Source organism: Labeo rohita, chromosome 17 (assembly GCF_022985175.1).
Source record: "Labeo rohita strain BAU-BD-2019 chromosome 17, IGBB_LRoh.1.0, whole genome shotgun sequence".
Taxonomy (NCBI): Eukaryota; Metazoa; Chordata; class Actinopteri; order Cypriniformes; family Cyprinidae; genus Labeo; species Labeo rohita.
The window spans coordinates 17,612,665-17,624,456 of NC_066885.1; the positions used below are offsets into that span (position 1 = coordinate 17,612,665).

General features: G+C 39.0%; 1 protein-coding gene across 1 annotated transcript; it reads right to left on the minus strand.

The window, feature by feature from the left end:
- Window positions 1-1,972, minus strand: id3 (inhibitor of DNA binding 3). The gene is made up of 3 exons (XM_051134217.1): window positions 1,516-1,972; window positions 1,318-1,396; window positions 1-703 (listed from the first exon to the last, which is right to left on the minus strand). Exons 1-2 carry the CDS (start codon window positions 1,804-1,806, stop codon window positions 1,343-1,345), a joined length of 345 nt encoding a protein of 114 aa, XP_050990174.1. The 5' UTR covers window positions 1,807-1,972; the 3' UTR covers window positions 1-703; window positions 1,318-1,342.
- Window positions 1,973-11,792: the final 9,820 nt, after the last annotated feature.

The following is an 11,792-nucleotide window of genomic DNA, read 5'->3' on the forward strand; positions in this document are numbered from 1 at the left end:
AAGATACTGAACCACATATTTCTCACTTTCATGTATGATTTATTTTCTTGTGTAAAAAGAGTAAGTACAAAGCAAAAAAACAAACAAAAAAAAACAACTCTTAAAGGAGTTTATGAAACTCGTTGATCTGACAGTCTGTAGAAATAGACAATCCCCACAAACATATACAATCCACTCTATATTATAGAGTTCAAATTCTAATCCACGTCTGTATTCCCACTGCCCAAGGCCCTTCCCACCCTATAACACAAAAACTCCCCTCAAGCACAATATGTACATCATCCCAGTGATCGAGAAGCTCACTGAGACCAAACTGCAGCCATGCTGAAATGTGGAAATGTTTTCAAGAAGAAAAAGGGGGGGGTGTATTCTCCAAGAATGGCTGGGAAGGAAGGGTGTGTGAAGAGATATTAGTTAGTCCAAATAGTCAGGAATGTAGCCAGTACAAAATATACAATGCTTGATTGTTGCCACAAAAAACAGGAATGATTAAAGAAAAAAATCGGAGGGCTTTTCTTTTTTTGTGATCTTAAAAACTCCTCGGCTTTGGTTTGTTCAAGTGTCCAGTGACCAAAGAATAGACAGCTCGAGAGGGGCGCAGATTGCTTTCCCACACTCTGAATAGAGCCTCACTCCTTCACCCGGCTCACCCCTTCACTCTCTTTTCTTCCATAAGTGGAGGAGAAAAGTTTCTATCCCGCACCTGCAGCATAGATGAGAGGGAGAAAAGTTAACTCAGAACACACACACACTTACACACACACACACACACAGTGTGGATTCAGGCGGACTGCAGACAGTCTGGCGCCAAATGGAAAACTTTCATTTGCTAGAGCTGATAGGGGAATCCAAGCTTGTTTGCTGATTGGCACGATGACCAAATATTCAGGACACTGGACAGACTTTAATACGTAATCTTGTCCAGTATAACATTTACCAAAAACATGAGATTTAACCCATGCATAATGACTAATCAGTTTATAACTGAATCCATTTAAAACCAAAAAATTCTAACTTCACATGCTTTTTAGGTTCCACAAAGAACATTTTAGTCATTTTTTTTTTGGAAATCTCAGATCTGAAGAACCTATTACGACACAAAAACCATTAATGTTTAATCTTCGAAACATGATTTAATTGTTCTTGATGTTTCATTCTAGGTTCTTCAGATCAGGAATGGTTCTTCATTAGAAGAACGTTCTTTGCTGAACCTATGTAGGATTAAAGAACGTTTATTTAAGGATTCTAGATTAATAACCAACGATATTTGACTAATCCACATATAAAATGATTTAAAATAAAGAAACAGTAACGTACCATTGAACGTTGTCATTCCGAAGTCCTAATGGCACATAGCTTCATCCTCTTTGGAGAAATTACGGGTCATCTCTGAGTTCTACATGGGAAAAAAGACATGCAACGTTTGAATTTCTTCAAAATAACTTTAGAATGAACAATATAAGGTATAAATAGTAATAGGCAATAGACAGAGGCAATAAACAATCTTACGCTTACCTTCATTGACATGAACATGTCAGGCGTGTTTTGTGTGTCCGTCTCGTTTTCCAGTGCAATCTGTAAATCGAAGATGTAATCTATTACATGCTGAAGAATCTCCATTTGGCTCACGGACTTGTTCTGAGGGATGCTAGGCACCAGCTCTTTGAGTTTTGAGTAACAGTCATTCATATCGGACAGCTCCTCAATGGGACTTTTGCAGCGGCTGATCGCCAGACTCTGCTCCGAGATGCAGCACACCGCTTCGTAACAGCTTCTGACAGAACGAACGGGACTGATCGCCTTCATTCTGGATCTGACGTCTGACTTGCTAGTAGAATCCAACTGTGGAGATGTTTGTAGAACTCTAGGAAGTGAGACGAACTAGCTCTCCAGCTTGATAGATATCCAATGTTTGACTCGCTTCACGTTTCGTGTTCATTGAACGATGGAAACACGAACGGGTAGTCGGCCGCTTTTCAAGCGTTGCTTCAAGTAGCACCGCCCCCTCCAGAAATAAACAAACCCTCATGTGCTGCTCAGCCAATAGCAAGAGGCTTATAAGCGCACAGGCCCCGCCCTATGCAAATAGCCAACTCGTCATTGGAAGCGTTGAAGTGTCAGTCAGACAGAATGGTGGAATGAGGAAGAGCTGTCAGAATACCAGAAAGAGATATATATATTTTCACTGGCGGATTTGAGTGAAGATTTGGGGTCAGTGAACCTAAACGGAGCTGTGTCAGCTTGTGGAGTAGATTAAACATAAACTTAAAGTTCAAATATGTTTTGTTTTTTTCCAAGATACATTTTTATTATCATTACATAGTATTTTATTTGGCAATATAGGTTATGCAAACTATTAAAATCAGAGTTCTGTTTCGTTTAACATGGTAAACTTGTGATTTAGGTTGCACTTTATCTAGGCCTACTTAAAAGTGAACACTTTCTTTTTAACTGTAACATTTGTAGAAGATAAAATGGGAGGAAAATGCTATCATCCGCTTATAATTATTCTATCCCAGCTGAGACATGATATGGATAAATTCCATAAATCTGCTACTCCCGTGACCTGCAGACAAACTGGCGTCGGGAATTAATTCCCTTAGGAGACTTTTCTACACGCATACATGAGACTAAATATCTATACAGGACACATTTTAAGGCCCACACACACAAAAAAACCAACCATTTAAAGTTTAAATATAAGGCTATACTTAATTGCTAGTTAAAACCCTGAAATGTAGTAACATGCAGTAACGAGTTCATTCTACTTTTTTCCAAGTAATGAATCAAGCTTGAAACCTTGATACCCCTCTCCATTCTCATGCCAAGAGGGATAAATATAGATCTTTTCGCAATAAAACATCTTCTAATATTCTCACGATCATAGAAATATTAATAACCAACCCAGGAACCTCTGAACAAACCACTGCGTGCGCGGTTTTAGTGCATTCTAAAAGTGTTACTCGTTATCTATAAATAGATCCTAACTAGCTGTCTCCCATGACTCTTTTTTTATATGAAGAGGAAGCTTCGCAAGTTACAATCAAACTATAGCCTGACTCTCTTTCCAGTTTTAACCCAGCGCATTTTTAGTTTACATCAAGATGTGTCCCCTCTTTTCTCACAGTGCTGTTTTTGTGAAGGAATGCGCTGGCGGGCCAGCTGTGTGTCCTGTCCCGCTCCAGCTGTGTTGATCTAACGCGCGAGTCCCAGACAGCCTGGCGCCGGGCTCCCGACGTCATCCATTCACGCGCTCCAGCGCGCACCCCATCTGCAAAAGACTAGTCTCGGCTGTGAAGCCGCTCTTATTGGTCAATGCAGCTGTCAATCAAGCTATAAGAACCCACCTAACCACTCGCACAAGACATGCAGACTTGCCCGCACAAATTATTTGCGCACACCTGGACTTACATTCAGTGAAGAGTTTTTCCGTGTGTATAGCTCTTCAGATGGGCTAGATTAGTTAAACTAATACAAAAGCACCTCTGTTTTCTCAGACTGCAGTAGTATAATAGTTTTCAAATAAAACACATTCCTGTTTTGCTTGAATGGTATATTCTGTCATGTTCAAACTGGTGTTAAATTGAGTAGACATTAGTCAAGAAAGACAGTATTTAATTTTTCATGAATGAAAAAGAGTCTGTCAGAAACAGAGCTGAGCTCATTCTGTACACTTAAAATCAACTGTCATTCTGTTTCTCACAGCATCATTTACATTAGTTGAAAATTAAACATGGCGTCTAACATGTCTATTAGAAATTTTGGTGAATGGCCTGTTCACACCTTTTATTTCATGTGCATGCAACCGGATGAATGCAGTTCTTTGCAGGCCATGCTAATTACCTGCAGTGCACAGAAACTGCCCTTATATTCAGTGTTCGCCTTGTCGCACGTTTGCAATAAATTCAGCGCTAAAGACTGACAGCACTGGAAGAAGGCCTCTGCAGGTATCCAGATGTGTTTGAAAAACAGCAATAAAGAATGAAAAGAATATGTGGTTGTGAGAGCAAGAAGTGGAAGGATCACCAAAAAAAGGAGAGAAAATTAAACATGTTTAAAAAACAGATCATGGAAACGTTTCATCATCTCTGCTGATACCAAGCAACTCCCTAAATGTTTGGTTGGGAGAAGCCACTGTTTTGTCTCAAGCATTATGTTATACCAGGGCGATAATAAGTACAGTATGTTGTTGCTTATGAAGGACAGTTAGTGATTTCCCCTGAGTATGTGTTCGTTTCAGTGTCTACCTGCAACTTGTGCATATTTATCCAATTAAACAGTTTCATAATTTATTTAATTAATGTTACTTTATATATTTGCTTCACTTATATATTTTCCATCCACAAAGGCCTCTTTTGGAACATTTCTTTGTCATTGGCTCATTATATGAACCAACTGGCAATTTTTTAAATCTAAAATGTATAACGTAAAATGTACTACTGCATTGTCAACTTTGAAAACATTTAGCTTGCTATAGAGTGCTTTCATGACACGTCATTAATTGGCCATTTTGGCGGCAATGAACGTAAACAATGCCACTGAACCGAACAAAACTCTCATGTTTTGCTGATTATTGCTGCTGAAAATGGTCAGTTATTGTCATGTTTTGGGCTGTACTAATCGGTCGGACCGGGAGAAACATTTGGAGCACTATAGACTGCCAAAAGTTATAACAAATCAAGGAGAAGAGTGCAAAAACTGTCTGAGGAACAAGAGGAATTTGTGGTTGGCCAAACTGTACCAGGATTTCCAGGGCAAAAGTCTTGACAACATTTGTGTTTGTTCTTATCATTTCCAGTCAGTTAGGTGAAATATCAGGCTAATATCCTATTTAGGGTGGCCACCCATCCCGCTTTGCATTGTACCCTTATCCCACACGTCGCATATTGAGAAAACGCCCCACATTTTCATCAGTCTGTTGGTTTTTATTTATCATATTAAGAAAACGTCAAACGAATGCATTCTTTTGCCTTTTTTAAAAGCTTATTTATTCTTTTTGCAGCATAGTTTCTGCGCAAAGGATTTGCAGACCTCATCAAGTGATCTAGCACCACCAACAGAAATGGTCGAACGCACACGGAAAAACATGATATTCTTCATTAATTTTAACCAACTGAAAAAATCAATGCAGCTTTCAGACATGCTTTCAGACACTTTCTTTAGATTTTAATAGTTCATTTGAGGTGGTCTCTATGTCATTATTTTAATGACAAATGTCTAGAGCGCATCATTGTAATGCAGGGGCGCATCAAAATGCACAAGAACAAAGCGATTCGGCTTATATGTGCATGCTCAGAAATATAAATCACCGCATAGGACAATGGATGTAATTAGTATTTACATAGAATAACAGTAGAAAATGTATGTCTCACATGTGTCCCGCATTGTCCCACAAAATCACATCTACGTCCCGCAACAGATCTATTGCCAGGTGGTCACCCTAATCTTAATTAGTACTACCCGTAGATATCTTTACCACCTATTAAATTTAGTTTGTCAAAATATTGCACCCTTTCCTGCTTACTAAGTACTTCTCTACATGATTTAGCAGCTTCCACACATTCTTTTCCCCATGGTTTAGACAGCGTAAATTAGCAGAACAATGTATTCAGTAGTACATTAATCATGCAATCCATGCTGTTGTTTACATCCGAGTATCACCAATATGGCCGCGCATATGTGTAACTGACCAAATCGTGATGTAAGTGCAAACCCTCCTTTAGTTTGCCATTTCAATTTGCTGATTTTATTCACTTAAATGTTAATTTATTTCATTTCACACCACAGTTTTATTTGTTCATACTATTTGTTTACTCCATTTCTTATTTTACTTCAATTTATGTATTTTGCAATGTTACTGGCTATACAAATATCCAGTACAAATATCCGTGCCAATAAAGCACATTAAACTAGAATATGTCCTTATTATTCCCTAATAATCACCTCATACCTGGTGAACTGACCTGACGTGCCGTTTGATCAGATATCACAGCAGAATTTGTTCTGTATGAAAACTACTTGAAGTACTTGTACTGATGGATTCAACACAGGGGACACGTGAGGCGTATTTTATTCTCATTCTGTTTAGTTCTGTGTGACTGCGGTGTCTGTGGATCAGGTCCGGCACAATCGAGTCTGTTTTTCAGCGCATGGGAGAATGTGGCGACTGGCGTCAGTGAGTCTGCCCTGCTCCGCGTCCCCGCCCTCTGCTCGCCCCCGCGCCTCTGTGCAGCTGGACGCACACAATCAAGCCATCAACAATCGCCGTGCATAATTAGCGCGGCCCTCCACCCCCCTCCCGCCCTCATCACTCCCAAAGAAAATCTTTCAAGGCGTTTTTTCCCTCTTCGTCGACAAAGCCTCTCTATTTGCCCAATGGCAATAAGGGATCGCCAGAAAAGCGCGAGAATATTCTCCACAGAGAAAGGAGTGGCGACTTCTTTTAAGTGATAGCGAGTGTGTCTGAAACAGCATGAGGGGTGACAAAACGAAATAAAAAAGAACAGATTTTGAATGACATTTGCAAAAAAGAAAAAGATTCAAAGGAAAATAGTAGGCATTTAAATATGTAGCTGTCTAATTAGTGGAGGTAAATAAAAAGAACGTCTTTTAACTGTATTTTTAATATGCCTTGCAGGACAGCCAGACCTAGAGTACACCTAAAAGTTTTAATGAAGGTCTTTTGAAGAGAAAACGAAGAGCATTATGGACAACGTTGAGCTATAAACCCAGTACCAGAGGGTTGTGCTGAAATTACATAAGTGGTTATGTTTGCATTGTAATTCCAAGGTTAAATAGGGCTACACAGTAGGCACTTATCCTGGGGTCAAACGCACGAGGATCATACAGCATATGCACCGACTATAAAAACAGACTGAGACAGGAGTTGGATTTAGATGACAGGAACAAGGGAAAAAGAGATGGGATGAAAGAAGGATAAAAGAGGGCAAGACATTGTAAGAGACAGTGAGACAGAGCTCTGGGAGATAAACCCAGGCCAAAAGCCCTCTTGTCCTTTGCAGACAGTTTTACTGAGTGTCTGCATGTAAATTAGAGCCAGTGTGCACACATTTCTTTCTGGGTCAACGATGCTTTGACATCACCGACAGTTCTTTGGTCTCTCGACCTCAAAGTATGTGTACACGCACATATATATACACATTCGTATGTTCATTTGAGAACTTTCCAAGAGCCATTGAGAAACAAACAGCTGATTTTTTGACACATGGCCTCCCTCCTTTTGCTGTTTCAATCCAGGTCACTGCCCCTTCCTCTTTTTCCTCAAGATGCTACATGCACACACACACACACACAATAACTGACCTGATTTCAAGACCCAACGTGGACAGACAGTTAACTAATCAGACATAACTACCCTCTTATCTTCTGAGATGTCACCATTTGCTTCCTGTCCCACTACACACACATTGTCTCTGAATCAAATGGACACAATGACACACTTTGAGTTCCTATGTGACTTTATATTACGGTCTGTAAAAAAGCTGATTTCAGTCTGACTCACCATCATATCAAGCGGAAGGGGCGATTTTTTCTGTAGATAGTAATATTGAGAAATATTATTACAGTTCAGTTCAGTTTCTATTGGAATATAGTTTAAAATGTAATTTATTCACTGATAGCAAAACAAAATTTTCAGCAGTCATTACTCCAGTCTTCAGTGTCACGTAAACCTTCAGAAATCATTCCAATATGTTGAGTTGGTGCTCAAGAATTTTTTTTTATTATTATTGATGTTGAAAACAGCTGTGCTGCTACATTTTTGCGGAAACTGTGATACATTTTGTAAGAATTTTTTTAAATGAATGGAACAACCCCTAAAATAAAGACAGAAAGCAAGAATATTAAACCTAAAATGTCTAAAATAAACACATTTAGAGCTACACTTAGTTCTGTACACAGAACCTCTTAAATTCTTTCTCAGTAAATCCACAAAGCTGCTCAATTTTAACATTCAAACCACTGATTTAGTATGAATAAACTCTTCATATAAAACAAAAGAAGATAAATGATATAATTATTCAAGGTCAATGCATTAATTAGTTAATAATTGCAAGACAATAGAGTAGCTAGTGCAGAAACAACAGTAAAGCTCAAGAGGTCATCAGCCCTTGATACACTCGTGTACTAGATAATGTCAGGGTGACCGAACGAGATTATGGGGGTTGTGGTAAAGCTAAGCTTACGTAAGTTTAGCATTCCCCATCTGAAGGGGTGGGAGGGTGCTTAAGATAGAGAACTGATGACCTTTGACTTGCGAAGAGACCATATAGTGAGAACCACAGAGTAATTAAGATAAGATTCACAGTGAGAAACGACTCCAGTAAACAAACTGGCCCGCAATGTCTCAGCGTGAAACACTTTAAATAAACATAAACAATCATTTACACTATGAGTTTTAGATTGGCGATTATGAGTGATTTGGGGCGTGAGGAGGTGTAAATGTGATCATATATTTGAGTGTGTGGATTTGGTTTGTGTGATAAAGAGGCACGTTTAATTGCAGGATTGTGTGTGTCTTGTTTGTTCTGTAATGGGTGTTAAATAACCATAGAGATGCTCACCTGTGTCAACAGATTGAGTTAATTATCAGCTTTCAGACGTCTACCAAGGTCTGACCATCAGCAGTGATAGAGAGAGACAGAGCACGATAAGAAGGGAAACGCTGCGGTCTTTCAGACTTTACAAATGCTAAATGTGCATCAAAAATTGCTTTATAAGAGAAATAAGGACATGAGGTTTTGACAGTTCTCAATTATTTCCATGGTGTCCGCAAACATCTTAGATGTATATGACTTACATCTTTCAGACGAATGCAGTGTGAGTTATATTAAAAATTTCCTGGCTCTTCCAAGCTTTATAATGGCAGTGAATGGGTGTTGAGATTTTGAAGCCCAAAAAAGTACGTCCATCCATCATGAAACGGCTTGGAGCCTTTTAAAGTGAATCGATGCATTTGTGTAAGATTGTATTTGTCTGAAAGAAGAAAATCATATACACCTAGGATGGCTTGAGGGTGAGTAAATCATCTATTTTAGGCAGCACAATTAAGGAACAGCCTTCATTTTGGAAGCATATGATGCCTTACAATGTTGCCTTTATAGTAGCAAATTTTTCATGGTCAGGCCAAACCATTCTTATTGTTTAACCACTGTATTCTGTGCCCATGCAACCCAGCCGGATATGGTTTCATCTTCCACTGTGAGGCTGATAACAGAGCTTGTCAGTTGTTGCCTTGGTAACACAAGTGTTTACATACTGTATGAAATGTAAATAGCAACTGCATTATGGAGGATAATCAGATATTTGTATTTCCTTCACTCAAAGCATGCTTGGCCAGTTCGAGAGAGAAACTAGCAGCCAGACAACAAACAAGTGACCAATCCCAAGTGGTGGCATCACTACATACACTTTTACCATAGTTCATGATTTGTAAACTTATACATTTTGACATTTGAGTCACATAGCCTAACCAACTTTATATGTATGGCTTTTCTGATTTGCTCAGTAGCTCACCTGATAAAAGCTCAAAGACTTTAGAAGCTGGTTAAAGTGGCATGATTGAGTTTTATCTTGTTTGCTTTTGTTAATGCTAACACAATGTTCTTTTAAACCAAAATAGAGCATTAACCTTTTAGCACCACTAACTGGAAATTTTATTTATAAACTGTTGCAAGTCATAAGTTTTCAAAAAAATATCTCTTTTGCACTGTGTAATGTAGCTAATCTTCAATAAAAACAGTCTGCAAAGTCGTTAATTAAAAAAGTGCATTTTACATTAAGATATTGTCTCTCAAAAGAAAGAGTCGACACACCTTAAAGAGTCATCATATTTTCTAATCTTCTGCCTGTTACCGCTCTACGTCACTAGGTAACACATTTGCATAATCTTCGCCCTGCCACCGAAATACGAACAGTCTGACCTGCCGACAAACACTTTCCGCTAGTGTGTTTACATCCTGTTGAGAATCCACAGAATTCTGCGCTGTGAAAGCAAGTTTGTTTTGTTTTCAATAAAATATTTTTTTTCCACGATACCACAGCAATATAAATCGAATAATTTGTTGTGTGCTCATCATTTTACCTACGACTGCTTCTCTAATCTTGGCTTTTATCATCTTTGGCTTTTAACCTTCTTTATTTGGATTGACGAGCATCTCTGAACCACAACCTGTATATGATTGATATGTTATGTGTATATTTTTTTTGTGTTAATATGTGTATACCTAGTGCGGCTTCCAGGTAAACCATGATGTTACTGTCTTGCTGAAATAGTTTTGATAATTCGCTGTGAACCCACTATTTCCTAAGAATGTGTTGATTAATATAGACTGTTGTTGTTCTAATGACTTTGTTTAATAATAAAGATTGTAACTTAGACATATTTTGGTTTACAAACGTTGTTTCATCAGTTAGTCACGTTAGCACTTGGCTAACATATCCACCATTATTGTTTTGGTAAGTGTTTACAGTTTAGCAATTAGCTAATCTTCAGCTGTGGGCACAATTCGCTTGCATAAGTGTTAAAATGTTTTATGTCATTATTTTAAGAACAAATTCGAGCACTTTATTATTGTTTTACGTAAAGGTGTACGCAACCAGGGTTGCCAGGTTTTCACAACAAATCCTGCACACTTGCTACTTAAAACTAGCCTAACTGCGTTTTGAGGGGGGGGGAGGTCCCCTGTTAAAAATCGCATTCTGGGGTATAAATTGTACGCTTTTTGTCAGGGTTCCCCTGCTATATTTGCATTCCAGGGCTAAATATGTCATTATTGGGGTCGCTTCAACACGCAACATCGAAAACAACAGCAGACTTGGCAACACAGATGGTAGCATTCGCTAACTTGCTTGAGTACTCTTCTCTGTGCCAATCACAACAGGCTTGACCAGCTGACCAATCAGAGCAGAGTAGGCTTATAGAAGGGAGGGGTTTACAGACATTACGCTCAAAACTGATTCAAACGAACCGTTTCGAAATCATTGACAAGTGACAATATGTTTAAATGTATATTCTGAGAAAATGACAATGTTTTCTGACCTTAGATGCATTTAAACCTGTTTTAAGAGACTCCAACACAATATTAGGACACTTTAAAAACCATATTATGGCCTGCTCTTTAAGCATCACTCATTCAATAGGCATGTTTTTCCAACGTAAATTTGAAACAGTTGAACACAGCTAACTGTCGAAGTCTTTAAGGACTTTTCACAATACAAGACGTGAGAGCAGTCTTTGGAGTCTCAGAGTTTAGAGTGTGTGAGAATGACGTTGACTGTATACGCCATATTCCAGCAGCACATGACCAGCTTCAGGAGTTGTTGATAATAAATGTAAGGGTTGCCATAATCTCAGCTGTGGTCTCTGGGAAGGTGGGTGGTAGAAGAGAGATTGTTTAAGGTTAAAGACAGAGAATAAGACCCACTTTCACCCCATAAAACGCCACCATATGATTTGTGATTTTTATGCCTCGCTGCAGCTTCTGTATTACCGTAACCTCTAAATGACATCCAACTAACATCTGGAAGATGTTATCCGTCACCTGGCCCAGGCTTTGTGCCGTAATTTGAGCTGAAGTCATGAGCGGTGCAAGATGTTGTCTCAGAGTCGGGTGCGTTGCTCTCGATGGAACCATAGAGCAGCGCTTTCGCGCAGCAGGGGACCTTAATGCGGCATGTACGCACAATGGCCCAGATACGGTGTTTTGTATGTTGTGGCGTTATTGTGTCTCTGTCTCTCATAATGGCCCATAATAAGCACAGCAGCACAGCTG

Excerpts from the sequence above, each read along its gene's own strand:
- id3 (XM_051134217.1), bottom strand. The coding sequence starts at position 1,806 with ATGAAGGCGATCAGTCCCGTTCGTTCTGTCAGAAGCTGTTACGAAGCG. Across the intron at positions 1,397-1,515 it reads ACATGTTCATGTCAATGAAG|AACTCAGAGATGACCCGTAA; the intron begins GTAAGCGTAAGA and ends TTTCCCATGTAG.